This window comes from Lissotriton helveticus, chromosome 9, assembly GCF_964261635.1.
Source record: "Lissotriton helveticus chromosome 9, aLisHel1.1, whole genome shotgun sequence".
NCBI lineage: Eukaryota > Metazoa > Chordata > Amphibia > Caudata > Salamandridae > Lissotriton > Lissotriton helveticus.
This window is the reverse complement of record NC_136070.1, coordinates 565,934,268-565,961,629: the sequence shown is the minus strand read 5'-3', so window position 1 is coordinate 565,961,629 and position 27,362 is coordinate 565,934,268. Positions and strand designations below refer to the sequence as shown.

At 43.8% G+C, this 27,362-nt stretch overlaps 1 protein-coding gene across 1 annotated transcript in view; it reads left to right on the top strand.

Moving 5' to 3' along the window:
* Positions 1-27,362, top strand: part of BSCL2 (BSCL2 lipid droplet biogenesis associated, seipin) — a 142,278-nt gene that overhangs the window by 50,852 nt on the left and 64,064 nt on the right. The window contains exons 7-8 of the mRNA XM_078660485.1: positions 6,257-6,386; positions 7,018-7,093. Coding sequence (XP_078516611.1) covers positions 6,257-6,386; positions 7,018-7,093 — 206 coding nt within the window. The remainder of the gene's footprint in view (positions 1-6,256; positions 6,387-7,017; positions 7,094-27,362) is intronic.

The window sequence follows — 27,362 nt, the reverse complement described above, 5'->3', positions numbered from 1 at the left end:
GCTTTAACTATCTAAAGTCCATTATGAGTTTCTGTTTCTAAGACCGTGTTGGTGGCAAAACCTCACACTCTACCTTCTTTAACCAAACACTTTCCCTAACAAAAAGCTAAATGTGTTCTTCCTTCTCTGTTCTTATTTTCTACCCAGCACATACCATTGAATATTCATGGGCCTGTTTTTAAACCTTACAATACCCTACGTTTGCAACAACTGATAAATTCAGATCCTGCATATTGTCTCTGTGCATAATTATGTCAACATGGCCAATAAAAATAACTTGTCATATATTACCGAGCAGAGTTGGGTAAACCTTCGGGAGACAATTGACTTTTGTGGTGCATCGAAAGTATATGAACTTGAGTCAAAATGATCAGCAGTCTGTTAAACCCACTGTACTAATTAGCCACCCTGTCGCTACCTTTATGGCCTTGAGACAGTGGAAAGCAACGGCAACCTAAAGGCGTTCACTGCCGGTGTTGACATTTCACCTTATTAGCATTCCTAATGATGTGCATTTTGTGCAAGTCACTTGTTTCCCCTAAGTTACCTTTTCGACAAACTGGTTCCTGATAGGAATTTCTGTGGCACGTTTCCTCCTTTGTATGTGTATTAGAGACTACTCCACAATCTATAATGCTGTTTGTCATATCTGTTTCCGTTATGGGGTGTTTTTGAGATTTTTTTTTCTAGAGATATTCCTTCTCTTGCTGAAGGTATGTCATGGGAAAACAAAGCAGTGGGCGGGCTGTTTAAGAGTGTGTTAGAAGATGAGAACTTCTATGAGGGAGGCAATTCCTAGGAAGCTGCAAGATGGCAATGGGAGGTTCCCTATACATACATTATTTATTGATGGTTGACGGCTCAAATTCTTTCTGTACATGCTGGTTGATTTAGTAAATATAAGCATTCAGTTATTACGTTTTGATGGAGGTTCTGATTGGAAGGAACTGCTTATATGCGCTCTTGACCTAAGTATGGCTCTCTGCATCCAAACCAGATCATGAGATTCCTGTGTGCTCTTCTCCATTGCCTGGTTACATAGTCGTTCTTCCTAGGTCTGCTCATTATGGCAGTCCTGATTTTCATTTTTTGTTTCCCAGGAGTCTTCATATTCTAACTATAGTCTATCCGTTTGTTGCATAATGCTTCTTTAGGTTTAGTCTGGTCTGTCCAACACTCGCATATTATATAACTCACAACAGGTGAATACGTTTTACCTTCCCGTCCACCGTCTTCACCTGTGGATAAAACATGACTATGATTTCTTTATTACATTCTTTTAATTTCCTTTTGCTTTATATGTAGACACGCCTAATCTTTCTCATTCCAATGCACCTATTGTGGTACACAAGAAAATTCACAGCACAGTAAGCACACATGGAGAAAACGCAGGTGAACATGCACAACTAATACATTTAGTTACCTTAAAACAGTCCGGTTTTCACCAGGCGGTCCCATCGGGAATGAACCTCTCCTGTAGTCATACACTTGTTTTAGAGAAGATCATTCATTGAACATATATACGATTGTGACAAAATACTCCTATCAGTTTTACTATATTATTTATAGGGTGATACACAAGTCCAAGTGCTCTAATTGATGTTGGTTTCGTCACCCATATTTTCCATTTTTTTAATGATGGCACTTACATACTTAGATATTCTATTTATAAATGCACAGTGGTAGAAATCGTATGTTGATACTGTTCCATTGGCTCAGTGCCCCCAAAGCAGGTTGATAGTGTCTGAATTTGAGACCGCAGTATCGTAGCACCCATTTTATCACGTTTGACAACTCCATTGTCATCATGAAATTTGTATAGTATAGCTCCGTCGTGATCATATTTCACCCATAGATAAAGCACTATAATTCAATGCTGCCCCTCCTGTATGAAATACAAAACGTGGACTGAGATACATTGTGTGACATTAATCCATGCATACCATTACCCATACATCAGGCCATAGCGAACTCAGAAAACCCGTATTGAGTTTCAAGGTGTGTATAAACACATGAAGCCCTCTTAACAGGCCCCCATATTTGGTAATCCGGCCTCCATTCCTTTGCCCCCATCTTCTTCGTCAAGGTACAGGCTCCTGCTGGTAACCTACCGCTGCCACCGGCGGTGCACTTCATCTCCCGCTCCCGAGCCTGGTGGCCGCTGGTATTTTTATCGGAGAGCACAACATTTCATAATGCATCACAGCCACATAGCGCCCGGTGCAAACTCAGCCTTACTATCGTCATTGACTACTAGCATAGTGTTGTTTTGATGATTTTATAATTTTATTAGGGCAATCATCCCTTGTTGCAATAAACTGCCAGCGGGAATCGTGATTATAGGTCTAGGTTCCATAATGGTAGTAGAACATAAGAAATGTAGTTCCCTTTCAGGATCATCTTAAGTCTTATGTATGCCAGTGCCTGTTAGAACTTGATGACACCTTAACACTCCTCATAGGGTGAAGTCTCTATCGGTTCATCATACTATTTGATTTCATCCCTGTACTTATGTATGTGCCACCCTGTTGGTCTGTTTCGACATTAAAACGTAATCCTCATTAGGGTCTTGGATTCCGAAATGTGGTCTGGCTACGCTCGCAGATCTAGCACTCACTTATCTGCCTAAATGTGTGATCACAACATAGTAGTAGTCTTATGAGTATTCTTCCTTCCATACTGTGATGCAGTCGTACTTACATGGACAGTGTCGTCCAGAGGACCCTCATAAAAGCCATTGTAGAAAGGGTGCCACAAGGTACGTCTAGTGAACATATCAATCTTGAGTGAAATCTTTAGAAGGCGATCATCCCATCCACCCAATCTATGACCAGGTTATTTCATCATTAAGAACCTCTGAGTCTGTGCGGAGCCTATAGACCCATCTCTGTTCAAATCTTGTTGGTCTTGACCATATCATTATTGTTAAGTTTTAATTTTTATAATACAAACCAATGGAAATCGTTTTCATGATGACCTTTTCCCACAAAATGATGCATCCTTTTAGTAGCTGATTTTAAGTTGAAGCCTACCAGCGCAGCTGTCTGGTTTGCTAACAATATATTGGGGACATTCAGAAAACTTCCCAGGGAATGCATCCTGCCCGTTGCTTATCATTGGCTTTGTGGTTTGTGAATCGCATTTTCTTTTTTCTATTTGCTGGCTTTATTTGTTTTAGGCTGTCTAGCTTGAGTTCGTCCCTCTCGTTGCCCAAATCTTCTTTACAGTATCCTTCCTGGTGCTCCATTTCTGTTAACATTCCTTTAAATCTTGTTCTTATCTTGTCACATTTGCTGTGCATTAAGTCAGAGGTTCAATGTCAGGCTTTGTCTTCTGGAGGAGCTTGGTGTTTACTTTTCTTTCTCTGACTTTAAAATGAGAGGGTTTCTGTGACAATCATGCTGGCTACTAGGGACAATTCTGGTAATTCCGAAGTGTGGTGTAAACAAATATTTGAATGCCTTAAAAAAAATCAATACACTAAGTGATGACATTTCCACACATTATCGTTTGTGCACAATCTATTTTTATCACTAAAACTGTATGTCTGCAAACGTAATTGTCATTTTAGTTGGAGATGTGTTGTGTGTAATGGCAGTGCTCTATCACACAATGCATACTCCACTTAACCACACTCAGCTCTGCACCACTCCCCACTATGCCACTCTGCACTCCATCACTGCACTCTACACCACATCACTCTACTCTGCCAATGCACTCTACCCCGCTATGCGCCACTCAATGCTATACCACTCCACTGTGCAACCCTGCGCTCTACTCTGTACCATTCCACTCCAGTGCATTCTGTCATCCACTCTACTCCACTCTAATCTATTGTTCCCCATTCCACTCTACCCTGCACCAGTCCAGTCTACTGTGCATCATTCCGCTCTACTCCGTACCACTCTACTCCGTACCACTCTACTCCGTACCACTCTACTCCGTACCACTCTACTCCGTACCACTCTACTCCGTACCACCCTACTCAACTGAACTCTATTCTACCCATTGCACTCAATGCCACTTAAAACCAATGGGCTCTGTCACTGACTTCTATGTCAATCTGCTTGGGACCACTGCACTCTAGGCCACTATACTCTACTTTGCAACGCTCTGCCCCACTGCACGCGACACCATTGTACTCTACGTCACTGCCCTCTACGTCATTCTGTTCTACTTTTCTCCACTTTACTCTATGCCACTCTTCTCTGCACTACTGCACTCTACACCCCTCTTCTCTGTACCAATTTACTCTGAATCTCTGCACTCTATGCCACTCTACTATACACCACTGCACTCGACTGTCTACTCTGCAACACTGCACAACTGAACTCTACGTGACTCTACTCTGCTGCATCCACACCACTGCACTCTAAGCCATTCTATGCGAATGCACTATACTCCACTTCACTCTGCACCACTCTACTCTACATTGCTCTACTCTACACCACTGCACTCTAAGCCAATCAACTCTAAGTCACTCTACCGTGAGACAATTTAATCTATGCCACTGCACTCACTGGCAGTCTATTCCACTCTGCACTACTCCACACCTTTGCACTTTACGCCACTGCACTCAAAACCAGTTCACTTTATGCCACTCTAGAGTACACCACTATACTCTGTTACTGAGCTCTATGCCACTGTATTCTGCTCTGCCACTGCACTCTGACACTCCATCACTGAATTTTGCGACACACTACTCTGCGCTACTGCACGATATGCCACCACACTATTCTACTCTATGCCACTTTAATCTGCTGTGCTCCACTTCACACCTTTCTACTGTGCACTACTCTATGCCAGTGCACTCTACTATGCACCACTGCACTCTACACCACTCCCGTCTAGGCCTCTTCACTCTACACCAGTGCGCTCTTCTCCACTACATTGACTCCACTCTGCACACTCCCACTCTACCCTTCGCGATTCCACTCTACGCCACTTTACTCTACTCTGAAACAATCTACTCTATGCCACTGCACTCTACTCTACACCACTGTGCACTACGCCCCTCTCCTCTAAACCATTACACCTTTTCCAATGTACTGTACACCGCTGTACTCAAAACCAATGCACTCCTCTCCAACTATTCTGCACCACTACACTCTAAAAGCAATATACTCTGCAACACTCTACACCACTGCATGCTACACCATTCTATACAATTGTGCTGTACATCCCTGCACTCTACGCCACTCTGTTCTACTTTGCACCACAGAACTGTACGCCACTGCACTCTACAGCACTCTATTCTGCAACACTCTACGCCACTACTCTATGCCACTGCACTCTGCCTTGCACCACTCCACCCTTCAGCTCTCCACTCTACTCTGAAACTATCTACTGTATGCCACTGCACTCTACTCTACACCACTGCGCCCCTCTCTCTAAACCACTACACTATACCCAATGTACTCTACTCCGCTTTACTCTGAACCAATGCACTCTATGCCAACTACTCTGCTCCGCTATACTCTACAACACTTCACCACTGCATGCTACGCAACTCTACACCATTGTCCTCTACTTCCCTGAATTCATCGCCACTCTATTCTACTTTGCACCACTGTACTGAATGCCACTACTCTCTATAGCACTCTATTCTGCAAAACTCTATGCTACTGCACTTTAAGCAACAATACAAGACTCAACTCTGCGTTGTTCTGCGCAACTCACCTGTAAACCAATGCACTCTACACTACTGCACTCTGCATCATTCCACTGCACTCTGTGGCACTCTACGCCACTGCACTGTAAGCCATTATTCTCTACATCTCTGTGGATTCCAGAATAGCGTGCTACTTGCCAAAATCGCATAATCGGGGGTAGTAAGTGCTATATAAATATAATTACAATCTCTACTGTGATGTGCATTCCATCCCATTGTGAAGGCACAGAAAAAAAGCCTCAGCTAACCAAAGCATTTCTGTTGGCAAAGTTCAACAGAGAGTTATACAGAGAGCCTAAGTGAATTCTTAATGGTAGGTAGGCGTAGAACGCCTGCCTATTAGCACATGCCAGTGCATAGCTATTGGAATTCTGTGAACAGACAGTTTGGAAAAGCAGCTTCAAGTCCTCTAGCTGGCAACGGGTCCCAGGAATAGGGCGAAGAAGTAATTCTTAAGGGTAAAGTGTGTACAGATTAATTTTTTAATGTTCCTACAACCAGTGGGTCCATTACAGAATTCTGGAGTCCTCTCGCTACTGGACCAGTGTCTGACCTTCACCAGTTGCTTTGATTTCATCCTTCCAGGTACCTGCTGTATAATTTCCCTGTGACATCTGCCGTTGTTGGTGTGATTAGCAACTTCACCTTCCTGAGCGTCATTGTGATCTTCAGTTACCTGCAGTGGGTGTGGGGCAGCATCTGGCCACCAGCACAGGTGAGTATGCTGAGCATGCGTTTAGAGGGCACTCGTATGACATTGGAATTAATCATTGATCTGGTACAAGGAGTGGAGGAGGGATAGCTTATGGTCTACTGGAGGATGTAGATCTGAGAGACTGCTGGATGCAGGTGCATGATGGTGCAGACCATGGGGGAAAGCTGCTGGGCTAGAAGTGGGTTCACAGAACTGTTACCTACAGGAGCAGATTCAGTGAGGTTGAAGTGCTTAAATTTTAGTTTAGCCTGTCACTACTGATTCAGTATTGAAGGCCTGTTTATGACGGTGCGAGCCAAAGAGACCAATTCAAGGCAGGTGAAAGTCGGTTTGTGGCATTATTGAGATAGATCCATGGCTTCAGCTGGGCATGTGACCAAGTGAGCCCCAGAATAACTGGAGGTGAATATGCAATGTGGACCACGGAAAAACATACTAGGGCAGCTAGTAGTGAATGGTTGTCCTTTTTGGCTCTGGTGGGAGTTGCACATGCTTGTGTGTTGGCAAACAGTTTTGCCTTAGTGTGTGGTGAGTTCTACATGCATGCCTTAATTTTCTTCTGCCCCTGTTCCTGCATCTACTACGTCTTGTAAAGTGGTTCTCATAATTTTTGTTAATTAAAAAAACTCAGGTGTTCCGTGCACAACGTCGTACCATGGAGCAGAGACGTGAGGAAGCCCGTCACAGGAGAGCCTCTCACAGTCAAGGTAAGTCCTCCCATTGCACAATCTAGGTTGCTACAGTCAGGACTGTCCCTTCTGCAAATTCCTACCTGCTATTAACACAGATTGTAGAAGTATCCTAGCTGCAGAACAAGTTGAAATGGTGTACTTCCTAAGCAGGCTGCTCTTGATCATACCCATTCTTCAAGAAACACTTGGAAAACAAACCATAGCCCTGTCTAAACCTGGAAAAAACAAAAACGGTTTTGGGGTAATGCCCCTGATCAGCCAGGCTAGCTTCAATTCAGTGGCAGAGTGAGCAAGGGACCCATGTCTGGGCATACCCTGCCAACTTAGTGCGAACAAAGCAAGCACAATGAGATGATGGATGGAGTGCTTAAACGTTTCAGACACTCGTCCCCAGTCACAGATCTGGGTTGAATACATCATCGTTCTTTAGCTCACTTCGCCTTCTTAGAGTATGACCAGACATGGGTCCCTTACTCTCTTTGTCACTGGATTGAAGCTAGCCTGGTTGATGAGGGTGTTACCCCAAAACCGGTCCCAGGATGCTTGTTTCCTGTCCAGGAAAGACCTAGCTTGGCAGTTCGGGCTGGATTGTTCCATGAGGCACAGGGTCAGGACTGATTAGCATATAGCTGGGCCTAAACTGGGGTGGCAAAGTGAGCTAAAGAACGATGATGGATTCAACCCAGATCTGTGACTGGGGGTGAGCGTCTGAAAAGTTTCAGTGCTCCGTCCATCATTTCCTTGTGTTTGCTGTATTTGATAACTGAACATTGTTCCTTGCAAAAGGAGTGGCCGACCAAATTAGGGCAGAGATGTTGTCTCCTCAAGTAGAGCAGTGAAACCGCTAATTTAGCGTGAATGTCAAAGTGTGGACTCCACCGGACAACCTACCCCAGCACTGCTGCCTCTGGAATCAATTTCAGATTCCTCTAAGAGGGAAGCAGGGAGATTTTTGGTTGTATGAGTCCTTCGTCTCCAGCATTGTTTATCACTATTAGAGTTAGAACAATTACGTCTGGTAAGTGGGGTGGGAGTGAGCTTGCGACCAGCTAGGAGCTAAGAACCGAAGTGTCTTTAGCTTGTCCTTTTTTCCCTCTGATTCTGCATCAGATACCCTAAAATTATTGTCTGAATTTTCCAGTGTGTTCCCTTCTTTAACCAGTTTAAGGTCGACTGATCGGTGTGGTGGTTCCAAGGAGTGAATAGGTGCAGGCTGGCTCATTGACACTAAGTGCACCACCTGCCAAGTTTGTTGAAGAGTGTTTCTTCACCACAGAGGAATTTGACTTTGTGCCAACAACTTTTGCGCTGATTGCTTCAGAGTCAGTGCCTTTACAGTCATGAAGGTTTGATGATGAGAAACTCTTTGGTATACTGAGGTTGAAACCTTGCATCACATTCTATCTTATCCAACTCTGTAGTCTGAGAAGGATCATGACCATTTTACTTCAGTGAAGGACTCTTCAGAGCGCCTGAAAGAATGACAATCTAATTCCATGGACACCTGTGCCTCAGATTGCTCATCCTTCTGTAGTGCCTTTAACATAGGGCACCCCATATCTGCTGGCTTAGATTCCTTCTCATCTTCAGAGTATGACTGGAACAATGTTACACCTTTGCCGCCTCCAGAAATCGAGGAGAGACCTTGCCTCTGCTTAGTCTGATATCCTTTTTGGAAATTCCTGAAAGGCCACAGAATAAGTACGCTCAGATTCCTGTGTTGGCGAAATTGGTCACTAGCCCGGGGCAGAGCAATGCTTACAAATAATTTGCTTATAGTGCTGACTTTGCTGGAGCAGGTCATGAATGTATTCTTACAACTACTCTAGTAATGTTGTATCATGAATTGATATGAACTGAAGTATAGGTCCCTCTCTGAGAATATGGTTTGCTAAAATGAAGTGCTGGCAGATTCGATAGGTATTTTGTAAGATAAAATGAGATATTTGGATTCACTTGCTTCATTAGTGCCTCCAGAACAGGAGAGTAAAAAGTTGAAGTATTAGGAAAAGAAGATGCGTACCACTAGTGTCTACAGTTTGAAGGCTGCAAGCTCAAAACCTCTTTGTCGCTTGACTGCCCCCTGTAGCAAAAGTTAGTGAGTTTTGTGCAGCAACATCATCTGGCTGAAATTAAATTGGGTGTTGTAGCTGAAGGTCAAGTGCTGTCAAATCATTAGATTTGCACGGCAGCTGATGTGGCAGAATTTAAAGCTAGAAGGGTCTCTCATGGAGTCTTATTGCATAGAGAGACCCGTATACTTGACGCTGTCAAGAATGAAGAAAGAAGTGCAGCTGATCATGGACGTGCCTTCTAGTTTTCCTCTTTCTGTAGTGTTCAGATGGATCAGAAGATAGGATAAAGATCCAGTCGTACAATTGGTAGACCTGGAACAAAGAAAGAGCCATCTTTACCAGTCTTCAAACTCTACTCTATATGTCAGTCCTTTGAGGCACAAGGTTCTGTTCATCAGCAGCAGCAAAGAAGTCCCAAGTCTGGATATCACCGGAACAGAGGTAAAGGAGGTGGCCAGCCTTTGGCTGCTCAAGTAAAAAATCATTCTCACCATCAAATCAAAGTGACACCTTTAGCCTGCTCCCTCCTTTAGGTGGAAGGGAGGATTTCAGAATTCTTGAAGACAAGGGAAAATAGAACTATAGATGTCTAGATACTGGACATTTTCTAGATTGGGTCTGCTTAGTTTGTTCAAAATCCCCTCCCCCAGTCCCCCACTTTTGCCTCCTGTTAATGTCTCCATGTTGGTACAAGTACAGTCAAAGGCATTTGCTTCAATTACAGCAGGAACGTGTGATCTTGCATTCGAAAATAAATGATCATGCTCCTGCTAAACCCTCAAACAGAGGAGAGGCTGTTTTTCAAGACCTTTTTTAATTCACAAACTTTCAGCTGGAGGTTTGCAATCCATCATAGAACTTGTAAAGTCAATTGAAAACTTCAGGAGATGGTCTGATGCCCATCTTGAAACTTCTGAATTCAAAAGAAAGCTCCAGGGGGAGATCTGAAACCCATCATAGACCACAACCTGGTCAACAAATTCTTAAGTAAGAAGTTCAGAATGTTATCTCTCAAACCTTTTGTTTCCTGCTATTCATCAGCTGGGTTGGTTGGTACAAAAGAATTGTGCTTCCGTACTGCTATTCTTTCACAATTGCAAGTAGGGGGAGAGGACTATTGTAGCGAGTCCGGGCGCTCCCCTCTGCCAAACCCTGTCCTGTTAGGTACCAGTCTCTCATAATATGTGCCTGTTGTATCTGTTCTTTCTTCAGAAAGTGTTTGGACTGCCCACAGGGTATCCTTCATGCATGTTATATTCCGTACCAATGGATTCTTGATGCAGGTGGGGTGTGTTGCACCCCAGGTTGTGCTTTGATATCCACCCAATCATGAAGATTCTGGTCCTTCTCTGCCTTTTGTTCAGGGCGGTTTATCATCTGTTGTGGATTTCAGGGAACTTAGGTAATCGTCCCATGTGTCTGCTGGAGGGCCTCTAACGCCGTTTGCACATAGTTTATCCCTTGGTGGAGAGATGCTTCTTGATGGCAAAAATGTTGGCATTTGAACCCTTCCTCAATAGTCAAGCCATCTGAGGCAAGAACTTTGTACCTACATTTTATGATTGGGATTTTACTGATAAACGTTTTTTGTATCAAATGGAGGCACTCACCAGCAGAATCTTATGCCTTTCCGATCTGTAAGGCTTAGGTCAAAACAGAGGCCTATTTTCTGTACGCCTTATCAATACTTCAGGAGGAAATGGATTGTCCCAGACTGCTGGAATGGGGCTATAAGGCAACATGGTACTGCTCTCATGATTTTTAAAACCAACAATCATGAATTGATAGTTTCTGTTCTGTCTAAATTTGTATACTCTGCTTGGTGCCAACGATATAGATCATGTGTCCAACTATAAGGTGATTATGATGTGTGTATATAGAACTGTTTTATTGACTCTTTATCTTATCTTATTGGAACTCAATCCTTATTTGCACTTTGAGATATACATATTTTAATGTGTGTGTGTGTGTGTGTGTGTATATATATACAAATACCTGTTAGAAGCTTACAAACAACTGAATAACAAAAAATGTTATGTCAAAGTACCAGAAAGTATGATGGTAAAAAGCAACGAACAATTTAACAGGGAACTACAAAGTTGGTATGATTCATCTTTGATAAATCATGACGAATTCATGTTTCTTAAAATTGACCAACCTACTACAGCTGTGTTTTATTTAATACCTAAGGTACACAAAGACATTGTTGATCCCCCTGGCCGCCCAATAATATCTGCGATAGGCACTGCTTTGGAAAATACTTCAAAATTTGTAGACTCTTTCCTTAATCCACTCACTAAGGCACTTCCATCATTTATACTAGACACCGGGGATTTCCTTAAAAGGATCTGATATACCCTGGGAAGATGACTACCTATTAGTCACAATAGATGTCGCCACACTATACACCAGCATAAGGCACTGTGATGGTTTACGTGCAGTAAAACACTTTCTGGGAACCAGGTCTATTACACTGTGGTCACATACTCAAATGATTTTACGTATGGTAGAAAAATGTTTAACAAGCAATTTTTTTCTATTTTATGGCCAGCTTTACCACCAAATATGTGGCACTGCCATGGGGACCTGCTTCGCCCCCAGCTATGCTAATTTGCATATGGGCTGGTGGGAGGAGCAGGTTGTCCGGACGCAGTACCAGAAAGAGTGGGAGGAACACATAGTTCACTGGAGTCGTTTTATTGACGACCTATTTTTGGTGTGGAGGGGTACAGAGCGTGAAGTTAAGACATTTATCAACAGTCTACAAACTAATGATATGAACCTCTCGTTCACGAGTTCTATCAGTAGTGAAAGTGTAAATTTCCTTGACCTTAAAGTTTATGTAGAGAATGGTAGGCTACAAACTAGTCTCTACCGAAAACCTACAAGCGGCAATACACTGCTGCATGCGCAGAGCTTTCATCCCTTAAATTTGAAGTGTAGCATCCCCTATGGGGAAAGCTTAAGAGTTAGACGTAACTGCAGTACCCCAGAAGAGACAGCAAAAGAATTAGGGGTGCTAAAAAGAAGATTTACAGAAAGAGGGTACCCTGAGAACTGGATTGATCAGGGAATCTGTAAGGCATCAAAAAAGAAAAGAGAGGATATTCTGTTTTCAAACCAGAAAACCGCCCAGCAAAAACAGTCAGTGTAGGTTTATAACTACATTTTGTAAACAACATGTTGAGGTGAGAAGAATACTCAACAAACACTGGCATATCATCAAGAATGATCCGATTCTGGGAAAGGAGGTAGACAGGCGACCGCAAATTACTTTTAGAAAGTCTAAATCCTTCAGAGATTCCTTAGTGAGTAACACGCTTAAAAAACCACGTCCGAAGAAAAACTGGCTATCGGAGAAAAACGGATTTGTAAAATGCCTAAAATGTAAGGCATGTATGCATGGTGTAAATTGTAACAAGTACAAATTGGGCCTTTCCAACAGAATGGAAAAAATTAAGGGCAAATACACATGCAAGACAGATTATGCTGTCTACGTGTTGCAATGCCCTTGTGGCTTGCGTTACGTGGGGAGCACAATTAATGAGGTACATAAACGCATTTTGCAACACCTGAGAGCTATTAAAAATTCTGACAGATCCTACCCTGTAGCACGACATTTCGAGAGCACACATAATAAAGACCCTAATGGTCTTACATATTATGTGATTGACTCTATTCCAGCAAGCTTGAGAGGTGGTAACCGCCTTAAAAAATTGAGACGGTTGGAATCTCGATACATAATCAAGTTAGATTCAAAACAACCTAAGGGTCTCAATATGGAGGAGGATTTATATACACACCTCTAATATGAAATATGTGAATACAGTAGGAGAAGCCGCCTGTAATTGATGTATTAAATGTTCACGAGTAAGAATTTTTTTTTAGACAGACCCACAGCAAATTTACTGATTTGATTTTGCTTGATATTTCCAGAAAATGATATTCGACAATGAATTTTGGCAAAAATTGATATATTAATTTAAGTGATTTTGGCATTTATTGAAATGTGGCATGACAGGAGCAGGTTGACAGAGTTGGAGGATGTATATGCTCACTTGAGCTTGACTTATTTGCAGCCCAATGTTAATCGATAAATTTTGAAAGCCCACTTGGGCGCGACTTTGGCTATACACCCTAGTATTGTCGATAAGGTTGTCGATAAAGTTTGTTGACAAATTTCAATGAAATGCGAAAATGCATACAGATAATTTAACAGAATGCTCGTATTTGCCAAACAATTTTGAAAGTTTATGCCAGAACCACGAAAATGTATAACACACAATTATCATGTTGTTTTGAAAAGGATATTTGTATTTTTATAAGCACTGATATGATTATGTGAAAAAACTACGAGTCTGTCTTTCATGTCATTCGACATGTAGTTCATTACGTGCAATTTCTTTATTTAAAAATGGCCACGCGCTTTTTCCTCTTGTCCAGTGAGCAAGACTGCGTGGCAGTCGAAACGCGTTTGGCGGCGGAATAAAGAACTTTTAAAATCCCACAAGCATCGTGATCCTTTATCTAATATATATATATATATGTGATCAAGTCCGGGTTTCCCGGACGAAACGCGTCATGCCGCCATCCCCATTGATGGAATAAAGCACTACATTTCTCTTTAAAACCTTGGTTTGTGGTCTGTACCTGGCTGTGTCCGTTTGCTGTTGCTGTTCGGCGCTTCAGGATTGTGGATTTATATATATATGTATATGTATATGTATGTATATATATATATATATATATATATATATATGTGTGTGTGTTTCTGTTGCAGTACCCCCCACACACTTTTTGCCAGACTACTGATGCACTGTGCTGTGGGTCCCTGCCAATCAGGTTCCCAAGGCCTGTCTTCTTTCCCAAAACTGTACCTTGTACCCCCAGTTGACACCTCTCTGGCCACATATCAGTCCCTTGTAAAAGGTACCATGGGCACCAAGGGCGCTGTGGCCAGGGAAGGGCCTCTAAGGGATGCAGCACTCATTGTGCCACCCTTAGAGGTCCTGTACCTTTGTGTACACACACACACACACACACTGCCATTGCAGGCTGCGTGTTTTGGTGCACAACAAAGTGAAGAGTCGACATGGTACACATCCCTGTGTCCCATGCCTACACACCTATGCCTACAACCCCCTGCCCTGGCAAAGGTCAGCCATCCCTCTAGCAGGGTGCGCTATACCAGTGGTGAGGATACAGGTGCATGCGCCCTGTTCCCACTACAGTGTCTAGACCAATTCTTAGACATTGCAAGTGCAGTATGCCATAAAGTGTGTATGGTACTGGGAGTTTGTCATTACGAACTCAGCAGCATCATAATGGCTTTACTGAAAAAAAAAGTTTGGTATCACACTTCTCAGCGCATTAAACCTACACTGATGCCAGTGTGGGATTTTATGAAAAATACACTCTGAGGGCATCTTATAAATGCCCCAGAAAAACGACCAGCCTCTGGTGTGTTCCCTGACTGGCAAACACCAGCCTGCCACCACGAGACCTGTTTCTGGACCACTGTTGTGGCAGCTTTCGCTCCCTGAGCTCAGAAACAAAGCCTTTCCTTGGCGGAGGTAGTCTCGCCTCCCCCAGGTCAGGAAGAGGCATCTGTGGTAGGGGAGCTTCAAAGGCCTTGCTGCCTTTGTAAGTCGACCCCCAGCCTCTCCTGCAATCAGGTGCAGGTCCCCTCCCTGTCTCCCCTCCTTTTAGGCAGGAAGACAGGTGAGAAAAATTAGCACAGCCCAGAAGGTGTTCCCACCTCTGCCAACCCCACCCCTCAGGTGGGGGAGATGAGGTGAAGCCCACTCTTCAGTGCCTGCCATCTTACAGATGGCAGGCACTGTCCAATCAGGATTAGGGATTGTGTCCCCTCCCCCACGTGGGGTGAGCACACCAAAGGTGTGGTCACCCTAAGGTCAGTAGCCAACCTTGAGACCCTTAAAACACCCCCTATTATTATACTAGTATTTAGGGGGCAGCCCGGAACCAAGAATACAGATTCCTGCAACCTACGAAGAAGAATGACAAAAGTAGACACCCAGCAGAGGAGACTGCAGAGAACAACTCCAACCCTACCGGACAATCTGCAGTTTCCAGAGATCCTTTGCCAGAAGTCGCCTTGTCCTGCAGTCCGCAACCTCCAGAACCCTGGGAGGACTGACTGCCTTCAACAAAGACCGGATCGCCTGTGAACAGCAGCTCGGTTCAAAAGAAACAGCCAAGAAAACATCTGAGTCTGCTGAGGATAAGGAAACCCAACGCCTGGAACCACTGCTGCACCCAACACCTGTGGCCCAAGTCCGAGTGGCCCACCGTTCCCAGCGAGATCCCCCAGTGCTCCAGAGTCTGAGCCCACTGTGGGTTTACCCCTCCAGGTCTCCCCGACGTCACCTGCAGCCTCTGCACGAAGACCCCCTTCACGCCACTGCGAGTGGCCCGATAAGGTGAAATCTGACATCAAAAGACACCCCTACAACCAGCCGCCTTGCGCCCTGGAGAAAAGAACCAGAGGTGCACCTACATCCCCAAGCCCTCTAACTTACCTGCCCAGCTGTTGGTTTCTCCCGGAAGTCTTCCTGGACCGAGCCTGCAGCCAAAATCCAAAACTGGCAACTCCCATTGAAAACAGGGCACCCAACGCCAAAGCAGCACCTAGCACCCAGCCGCCGCTGCTGGTGCACTTTGTGTGCTAAACCGGATCCCCTTTGTCCTGAGCCTAACACCAGGAGCCTTGCTCCCACAACCCTGAGCAGCCACCAACCGGAGGCCCATTATTCCCCTTTGGATAACATTGGGCCTCAGCACCCGTCCGCCCTAGTGCCACAGACGGTGTTCTGAGAGTGCATCCTCAACCCTGGGGGAACTCTGTTTCTAACCCCAGAATACCAACTCCCACAAAACAGTACTTACCTGCTAACCGGCAACATCATTTTTCTCCATAGGAATGCATTGACTGTTTGTCCTTCAAAATTGTTCTAAGTGTTGAGTTGGCTTGTATGGAACATTGAAAAACTGTCTTATGCAGTAAAAGTGAAATACTTACCTTTTGTCTAGGAGCTGTATCGGTGTAATATCTAGGCATATCACACTGATTGGCAAAAGTAATCTAAAAAGTAATTTCGTAACATTGACTTACCTGTAATTCAATCAACTGCATTTGAACCTGCTTTCAATTGTAAAACATTGCATAAGATTTTGCAAAGCATATACCTGCACCACGCTTGGTTATAAGAAATAAAATAACGTAATATTTTTGATGCAAACAAATTGGTCTGAGTTCAGTCTTTGAGTGTGTGACATCATTTGCTGCCTGAGTGTGTACAACGATTGCTTAACACTACCCTCTGATAAAGCCTTACGGCTCGCCCTCACTACCACAAATAGAGAGCAAGGTTCTATCTACTTTTACCTCTGCCTACATTTGGAGTTCCACTGGACTCTGTGTACACTATACCTCATTTTAGTATAGTATATTACAGAGCCAGCTTTCTACAGTGTGTTATTGTATTTGTATGTTTAATGGGGGTTATCCACGAAATAAACATTATATATGCACAATAGTAAATGGTTTGAGAGTTCCCCATCTTCAAAAGTAGCTCCTAAATCCCTGTAGATTACCGCATAATTGCTTTAGGATCTAGGTTTCTCAGTAAATCGGAACAAGCTGGCTTCTTCAGCATAAAGAAGGGTATCCTGTCGAGGAGGTCTGATCAATGTGGAATCTTGAAGAGTTTTTACCTCTGAGAAGGCGAGGCCTTCATTCCTAACTTGAAAAGCTCACTTGTAAGTGGACAGTATTTGACTCTAAGTCACATGTCGGTGGTGTTAGGGTTGATCACATTCTGTATATTTTTCCCATGAACACGAAGCTCTACTTGATGCGCCCGTAGGAATGTTTGTACTAGTGACTTTCGATTTTTCAAAATTGAGATTCAAAGATTCTGAATCAAGACTCTAATTTGTTGTATGCATAGGAAAGCGTTCTGCTTTCAGACAAAAATGTAGCCCTGTTTGTGGTTTTGTATAGAACATCTTTGTGCTTAAGAATCTAGAGCATTTGACATAATTGCAAGAACATAGTAGTATTCACGCGGGAAGTGGAACATTGTATTCCTCAGGAGTGACATGGGATATAATTTCATTAAGGTGTATTATTAAAAGATACTGAATTGGTATTGTTTTGTACAAATATCCTAATTGATATTTCATTTTTAATTTTGTGGAAGGAATTATTTAAACAATGTGTATAGGTGTTACGTGGATATATTAATTTCCCTTTCTGTCTAATAACAAGTGTTATGTATTATTTCTCATGTGACTTAATTTGTCTTTTCACTTGGATAAGCTATGATTAGTTGGGCTTATGTTGAAGGATTTTTTTGTTTCATAGGGATTCGATCAGTGAGACCCATCTTTGATCTGGGTCCTTTAATTTTTAGTGATGTGATTCTAATTGTTTGAGGATGGTGGGGTTGCTTGTGGCATGAAAGGCACATGGCTCCAAAGGGTCTGTTGAATAGCAGTGTTACCCTTAATCTGTAGACCTCTTCTGGCAGAGAGGTCGGTGCAAGGCGAATGGTCTATGGAGAAGTTACTGCATGTAAACATACTGGAACTCCTAGCAGCCCATCTAGTTCCAAAGGCTTTTCTGCCAATGATTCGAGGAGTCTCTTAACTGATAAACTCATACAATACAGCAGCAAAGATTTATATTCTGAAATAAAGTATGTTTTTGTTCCCTTTACATGGAACCCAGGCATTGTGGCATTAGGGACTCAATGAGAACTTAATGCTAACAGTATATTTTCTAGTCACTAAAAATTCTGCAGCCAATACATTAAGTGTAGTGCTCTGGGAGGAACTCTAGTGTGTATGGCACAAAGATGTAGTGAAAGACCTTTTGGAGTTGTGTACACATCCAGAAGTAGATCAATTGTCGCATTAAAAACAAAATGCCCATTCTTCATTCTGCGGTTTCTGGCACATGGTTCATTGGTGGAATCACTCTTTATGCAGTGGTTGGGGACTTTGTGGTACACTTATCTGCTAACTCGCCTGATTGCCATATAAAGACTTTTGAGGCATCAGTTATTCCTATCAACTCTATCTAGCCTCAGCAGTAGTATAACTCAGAGCGGTCAGGCTGCCATTTAGAGGTTCCACCCAATTATATGCACACCCACAGAGGGGTGAAGATGCCTTCAACAGAAATGTGTTTAGCTTTTAACTAGAAAAGATATTCTTCTATGGTTTAATCTGAGATAATTGTATCCATTTATTAAGATCTCCAATAATCCACAGCTCATATACAAAGTAGTAGAAGATCTTTATCCCAATAGGGCCCCAGCCATGGAAGTGTAGGAGAGTAGGATCTGCTTCTTATAGTTACCCCCACTTTTCGCTGATGTTTCACTGTTTTTCGACTTTAGTCTGGATGGGACCCTGCTATCCAGGGCCCCAGCCTAGCTGCTTCCTCTCTAAAATGATTGCAGGCACTTTAGGTACACCACAGATTGGATTGTGGGGTACCCTTATAAGTCCCTAGCATATGGTATTCTATATACCTAGGGCATAGGTACCCCAGGGGCCTCTCAGGGACTGCAGCATGTATCGTGCCACCCATGAGAGACCACTCAAAATGACACAACAGGTCTGCTACAGCAGCCTGTGTAAGGTGGTGTATGCACCCCTTATTTAGACATAGGTTCCCTATATCTACCTTATATCTTTGCACATATAAACCGGTCAGTCACCCCTATGGCAGGCCTTATCAATCCTGAAGGCAGGGTGCTGGGTTTTGTGTGAGTGTGTCTATGCATGAGCAGGGCCCCCTGCAGCCTTTGGAATCTATTATCTGGGGTTGTTCTGTGATGGAGCCAAACAATATACTAAGTGCATTGTAACCTTGCAGTAAATGCTAACTTTGGAAAGGCTGCAAGGAAACATTTTGTGTTTGGTGTCAAACACCTTGGAATCATACCTCCCTGCCAGTCCTGACGGCGGAGGTATGATTCCACCCTCCTAGAGGGAGAAATGTGACTACACCGGTACACCTGGTACCAGCTTAACAGTACCCTGGAATCACAAAATGGATGCTGCAGCCACAGACACGAATCTGGCCTCCTGCTGCTGGATGAAACTCCGACAGGGGAGGCTGGACAATACGTTTCCTGTCACAGGGAGGTGTAACCACCTTCCAGACAGGCTATAGTGTATTAGGGCAGGGTGGGTGCACTCCAAGAGTGCTTTGATGTCTGTCCTGGGGCACATTTGGGTTCCCTGTGCATAGTCCAGCTCATACCGGTTGCAGGGCTACCTGTCCCTGCTCTGGCGCGAAACTTGACAAAGGATATGGGTGTAACCACCCCTCTACCCTGAACCTCCCATAGGTGGGTCCCCAGAGTTTGTCCCACCCCTTCCTTGGGTATAAAGTAGGAACCCCTGACTACAGGACCTTAGATTTACCTGGACGAAACTTTGCTACAGAATCCCAGAACTTCAGCTATCTCCAATTCGTTGGATGACCGAAGTGACCGAAGAATCTCCATTGGAGTAAAGGAGTTACTCCCCTGCAAGGCAGGCACTAAAGACGCATCTGTCCGGTTTGCAACTACGCAGCTCCTGAAGGACTCCGAAGACTTTGCAACACAGGAGGTGGGTTTCCAAGCTTCGCCGAGGCCGATCCGTGCTCACAGCAAACCTGAGATCCATAGCCCTCGTGGGGACTGTGGAACCCGAACCCCTGGACACTGTGATCATTTGCAGCTGCATATGCTTCTTGGCGATCCCTGAGGCATTGTGAATTGGGCTACTTGTAGTCCAGACCCCGAGCAATGATTCCACCAAAGATTACTGGCCTACACTCCACCAGTGACCCGTGGGCTGGTATTTAGTGATTCCTCTTGAGGTCCCTTCGCGATCCCTTGTCCGTCGACTTTTGGGTCCCTGAGAAGGGTACTGTAACTCTGAACGGGCTTACCTGGTTGCTCTAGACGTGCCCTGACTCTCCATCGCTTGGAGAGTCACCTGGACCTTGCTGGTCCATCCTAAAGCCATTTTACTCTCACTGCGTGGATTGCTGTTGCCAAGGCTTGTTGGTCTCTGATCCAGACACCGATACCCCTAGCACTCTACATCCTTCGTGGGACAGCTCGCCTGCGGACTCTGGTTGACGACTCCTGGTCCCCGTGGCAGCGGAGTCCAGCTTCACCTCATCGCACCTCAAACACCTGACATTGGTGGTCATTGGTCTACCATGCCCCTGGTCACCCTGAAGTGACCCAGACTCTCTCCCCTCTGCTTTCAGGTTCTTCACATCTCCGATCCAGGCTTGGATCACACCGGACACTTTTCCTTTCCATGGCAGCAGCACTTTGCAGCAACTCGCAATTAAAAACAGCGACGATTCCCAACACCATTTGGCACCTATGCACCCGGCTTCCCTGGGTGAGGTACCACGAGTATTCCGGTGCTCACATGGGTGCTGGCCTTAGAACCTTCTAAGTCTAAAAGGGTTTGCTCCAAGTCCTCTCCGAAGTGTCCCTAATCTTTAAAATTCTAACTGCGACTTTCCCATAGGATTGTACGGAGCTTGCGGCTGTGTTCTCACACTGCACGCGTCCCCCGCGGGTCCCCTGTGACACTACCTAGGGTGGTTCCTTGGGGTCCCAGCGATTCTATGTGCTCTCGGCACTGTCTAGTCAAGTCATGGTTTTTATCCCACTTTCTTAATATATGGTTTGGTCCCTCCCTGGGGCCCATTCTATATTGTGCTATTTACTTGCGTTGTGTGTTGATATTGTGTATCTTGTTCTCTAATCTGATAAAGAAGTTAGTAGAGCATGTTTAGTAATAAATACATATATTTTATATATACCTTGTGTGGTTCTCCTTTCATTTGGTCATTCAAAAGGTTATAATCTGGTAAACCAAGCTGCTTTACACTCCTTCAAGACTTAGCCTGAAGGCAGCTCTCCATAGCTACCACTGGGATAGCTTTCAATGAAGGTTGTCTTTAAACCTATCATCAATAAGGGCTGTTTGGACTGGTGCAAGGTACCCTCTCCATAGCTACCACTGGGATAGCTTTCAATGAAGGTTGTCTTTAAACCTATCATCAATAAGGGCTGTTTGGACTGGTGCAAGGTACCCACTATAACTAGTGGACAGTATATGCCAGGCCAGCTTCTCACAGGAAGCATCCTCACCCTACAGCTCTCCCACTTCAACTGTCCGACTTGGAATCCTTCATATGTGGTCACCCTAAAATGATCTAGGATATTTGGAACAAACAGTTCTTTAACATTCTATGTTCATTACACCGCATATCCATCCCCAAACTATAAATGCATGCAACCAAATAATAACAAAAAGAAAAAGATAAGTACAAAAATATTTTTGAAATCTAAAAAAATAAAAAAGTGCAACTGGACTCCACGTAGGACAACCATAAAAGTACCAGTTTCAAAAGTTCTACATCCAAGAACAGGCAGACCATTATGTGCATATTAACCTGTGCATGATGTTGGTACAGCAGAATCATTTACCGCTTAGGTTTTGCATGACCTCTTCCAGTATGTCGAGGTGTTGAGTCAGCAGCCACACTGTTATTTTGACAGCCCAGGCCAGAAGTGCTTCCATTGGGTTTTGACTCCTGCATAGACTTAAAAGCATGAGATTTCACTAACTGAGATGTGCTCCATACATCTCCATTGTTCAGCTTGAGAAGGTTTTTCATCACTTAAGGACCCATGTTCATTTGATCCCCCCCTTCCTTACAAACCCCGGTTTCCTCACCAGAACTTCGTCCCCAACCTCTTACAGTTTATTCTTCGTACAATTCCTTACATCATAAGAACACCAATAAATCTCTTTATATTTTCTGCTGAGCCACCAGCCTTTCCTTATGATCTCACTCATCTCTTCATCTTGCACTTGCTCCATTCTACTCTCCTTTCCACACAACCATGCTGGGTTCAACTTACTATTGCCAACACAACCCCTCATCCAGAAGAACAGTGATTTGGATGTGACAGAACTGAGTGCTTTCCGGTGAGCCCAACACACCACATTCAGTACCTCAGGAAAAGGTCTTCTTGTCTCAACAGCTCTTTGCACACAAGATTTGACCATACCGTTCATACGCTCCTCTAGACCATTGGCTTGAGGAAAGAGAATGAAAGGCTGTGTAAAGGTGCTTAATGAACAAACTACTCAAACTCCTGCATCTCATGGGAGGTTAACTGAACACCCATTATAAGTAATGATTTCTAGTGGAATTACTTCCAGGAGAAATTTCTTCTTCAAAAAGTTGATTACAACTTTGGTGTCAATGGACTCGCACACTTTGTCACAACCCACTTAGACCTGTAATCCACCATAAGAATAACATAACTTTCATTCTGGGGTAAAAGACGGAACAGACCAGCAAAGTCTAATCCCAATTTTTCCCTTGGTTCAACAGGTATCTCAAGCAGAGATAATGGAGCCTTCCAGACAACTTTGCTTTTATCATTCCTTGCACACAAATCGCATTCCTTGACAACACCTACCTGACTAACCAGGCCAGGCCACCAATACCACTCCCTTACCCTGGACTTATTGAGGTTCCTCCCTAAGTGACCCTCATGTGCTAGGTTGACTATCTTTTCTCTAATTGCCATAAGTGGAATTAACCTGTTGCCCCTGTACAACTCTCCCTCAATCCAACTGAGTTCATGCCTCGCATTCCAATACCGCCTCAATTCCTCTGAAAGAGCTTTGTAATACAGCCAGCCCTTGACCATGAACTCCATGAGTTTACTCGTAACATTATCTACCTCTTTCAGACTTCTATTCACTCTCCTGCAAAATACTCACTAATCCAACTGACCGTAAGAGTTTGATCAGACTCCACACCCAACAACTTGCTTCCCAGTTCCCCATTTCTTGTACAACGCGACAGTTTGCAACCACATTCTTTGAATGGCAGTGGAGAAGTGTGGCTCACTGGTTAGAGGAGGCAGACCCTGAAGCAGAGGTCAGACCCGGGACCAGAGTTCAATTCCCGACGCGGCAGGGTCTTGAGCCCAAATGTCCACGGACTTGATAATTCTCGCTTCGGTGCCCACTCGAATCACGGGTTCACACTCTGCTACTCTGGGCAATAGCTTGCTTAATCTCCACTACGGCCCCCCCGCGGTGGGATGCCTGGCTTTCACCTTGGGGATGCCCAGTACGGGTTATCTCGCAGGGAAAAGCCAGGACGGGTTCCCAAAGCAAGCGCCTTGAGACCTTGCGGTGAAAAGGCGCTATATAAGAACCTTTGACATGACATGACATGAACCCAGGATGTATTCCACCTTGGATATTGAGGTCACTCAATTACTCGACCCACTTTTTAATGCAAGGAGTTAGTTCATCATTCTTTCTGGTAGAAAACACATGAACCAATGCGCTGTGATCAAACCGAACAATAAATGGTATCCCCTACAGATAAAACCTAAAGTTTCTGATTGCGCACACACATGCCTGAGGACATGTGGTTCTTTTCGTTGCATCAAAATGTCCTAATGAAGGCAACACACTGATATGTCTTTTGACAGATTGAAAAGCTGTCCCGCAATCAGACCATTCGAACTGCACATTCTTCCTCAATAACATTCTGATCGGCTGAGCCAATGCGGAGAAATTGGTATGAACTTCTAATAGAATTCGGCGTCACCAAGGAAAGACCTCACTTGATCGTTGTCTGCACATTCTGGTGTCTTAATAATGGAATTAGCCAATTCTGCTTTTGGTTCGATTCCTTCTTCCGAAATAGTGTGACCCAAATAAGAAACAAATGTAACTCTGAACTTGCACTTTTACTTTTTAACGTCAATCCTGCTTCAGCCAGCCTTCTCAAAACTTTCATTAAAATGTCATCATGTTCTTTACAATGCTTCCCGTGAATCAAGATGTCATCCTGGAAGAAAAGAGTATTGTTAACACCATCAAGCACCTACTTTATAATCCTCTGGAAACATGCCACTGTGGATGCCAGCCCAAAAGGCATCTTCACAAACTAATACGCTCCCAGACACATTACAAATTAAGTTAAGTGCCTGGACTCCTTGTGCAACTTCACCTGGTGATAGGTAGATGAAAGATCTACCACACCAAAAATCTGCAACACCTAGCAAGGACAAGGTCTCAGAAATATTCGGAAGTTGCTGACGATTCACACATAGATGTCTGCTCAGATCACGAAGATCAACACACATGCTAACTTGTTTCCCCCAATCCTTAGATGCTAGCACAAATGGTGCAAGTAACTTAGAAGATTTTATCTCCTTGATTATCCCCTCTCTCATCAGCCTGTCAGTCTCCAGCTTTAATAGTTCAAGCATGAGATTAGAAACCTCCCTCATTTTATGAACACACAGGACTGCATTCTTCTTCAGAATGATCTTCCGGTTGAAAATCTTGAGACCGCCCAACTTGTTATTAAAAACATCGAGAAACTTCAAAACAATGTCCTCATTGCTTTGCGTCAATGATACTGACATGACCGGATGCACAATATTGGGATTAAGAGTTTTCCCAATTTCACGGTGGTGTTGCCACCCCAGCAAGTCATCCCCTTGTTTCGTAAAATACACTTTCACCACAGTTTCTTAGTCTTCAAAAGTTATTGGACCCCCATAGCTCACTGGATTTATACCCGGTGGAGACAGGGTTACTCCTCCACCCCCAAACTTTCTCCCAATTCTGGTCACCCACCATTGTATATGGTGACCCCGAATCCGCCAACACCACCACATCTGTCATTCAGTCTGATATGAGAAACTGGCATCTGTAAAGGACCTACATCCACTTCACTTGGATCAGGTTTTATAGTCAACACCATCTTACATCCTCAATGACTGAATCCATACTATGGGATTGACTTATCTCTCCTTTGCACACTCGCGCATAATGGCCCGTCCTACCACCTCTTCTGCACACTGAATTCCTGGAATAACATTGTGTACTATTCGATGAGTGGCCAAGGTTTCCACAGCGATAAAACATAATTTTGGTAAACAAACCATCTTTGCTGATACTATTCCGTTGTACACCACACTTTAGCACCAACTTCACCTACCATTTCACACACATCAGGGTCTTTCGCATCATCTTGTGATGTGGAAGGCACAACCCACATCTCCTGTACCCATGTGTTTGTACTCTCTGCCCCTCTACAATAGCAATAGCTTCCCTCAGATCTGGATTTTTGGCCAGCTATTTCTCTTGGACTCTTATATTGTTAGTAAGAGACAATTGGTCTCTTAACAAGAGAGTCGGTCAATGGATCAAATTCACAGGTATGAGCCAGAGTTCGTAAGCAAGCTATAGAATTCCTAACCCTTTTTTTTTTTTTTTTTGCAGAGTTTTATATAGCACGAACTAGAACCGAACCGAATCAGTCATCAGAGCGCTTTACACAGCACCAGTTACGTTACATGAGGACACACTTTCATTTTAGGCACGGGGAGATTAAGTGATTTGCCCAGAATCACAGGGGGTTTTTGGCGTCGTTACCGAGACTCGAACCCAGATCCCCAGGTCCGAGGTCGAGCGCCTTAGCCATTAGGCCAACCCCTCTACCCTTTCATCCTTCCCTTGTGTTCTGTGAAAAAGAAACTTATGACGCTCCAACACTATATTAATTCTTGCTTCAAAATGCTTCTCTAGCATCAGAACTGGCATATCAAAAAACATATCTGTGTTCTCATCTGCATTAGGTAGGTCTCTAGACTATCATAAATATTACGCCCCTCCACCCACAAATGTTGGAGCAGCACTACCTGTTTCCTAGCCATCACCCTCTTTTTCCCTTCCAATGGCAACCGAATATGAATCAAAAAGGTTCTTCCACGATATAATTGGTTCAGACTTCTCAGACAGAAAAACTGGTGACAGTACAAGTAGTTTAATCCTGAAAGACCGAACAGCAAGGATGTCTTAAAAATGTGTCTAGTACTGTCTAGATAATGTTCCCAGTGCAATAGTTAACCCACAGGTGTGCCTATCACCTCCTAAAAACACTTGTGTAGTTTAACATTGTGGATAAAGCACTTTGTTCCCTTGGCGTGCCTACCACCGTACAGCCAAAACATGCAACTTATGATGAGTCTGTCTAAACAAGGTGTGCCAATCACCATAGGATCTTCCTTCATGCACAGTGATCACAAAACTGCTGTGATTGGCTAGAGAAGGTGTGCCAGTCACTGTGCCAGTCACTGTAGGATCCTTCCTTTGTGAACAGTGACTGCAACTTGGCTGTAATTGATCAGTAAAACAAGGTGTGCCAATCAACATAGGAACCTTCTAACATGAATAGTGAGCACAAAACTGCTGTAAATGCTCACCACAAGGAAGCAAGTAACAGACAAAAATGCTTCAGCGACGTCCTCTGCAGGAATTGGAGCTTGTGTTACAAGCATGGTATTCATCACTCTGCACAAGTGTTTGGAGGCGATTTGCTTGGAATGCATGTCAAACAATTCAATGAGCGGAATCAGAAGCCTAGTCCAGCACACTCACACGAGCCACAGCAACCATTAGTAAGTTAAAAGTAGCAAATCAACCTATCATTTCCTGCAATCCCGAAAGTGACCAGAATGCCTGACCAGTTACCAAAATGTCTCGTACTGTATCCACCTAAACGTTGGGATAAATCTTCTTTAAACCTACACGCAAATAGTCTTACCCCACGTTGTGAGTTTTTCTCTGAGCAGTGGGTTCAGGAGAGATTGGTGCCAAGGGATGCCAGTCTCCTCACACGCGCTCATCGCCAGTATTAAGATCTCCAATGATCCAAAACTCCTATCCAAAGTAGTAGTATAACTTTATTTCAATAAGGCACCAACCATGGAAGAAGCCTCACCCTACAGCTCTCCTACTTCAACTGTCCAACTTGGAATCCTTCATATGTGGTCATTCTAAGATGACCTAGGGTGGTTGGAACAAACAATTTCTTAACGTTCCAGGTTCGTTACAACACCATTGACTTGCCACAAGGTGATGCCTTCAAAATTCTTGTATGCTTATAGAAAGAATCGCTGAAACAGTCGTTCTTTGCCATTCAGGTGGTTATGGATTCTCTTGAAGATTTACATAAGGTGTTTGTAATCGCTAAATTAAGAGATCTTATACAAGACTGGACTATGAAAACAGACTTGACTATGTGTAATCGCTAAATTAAG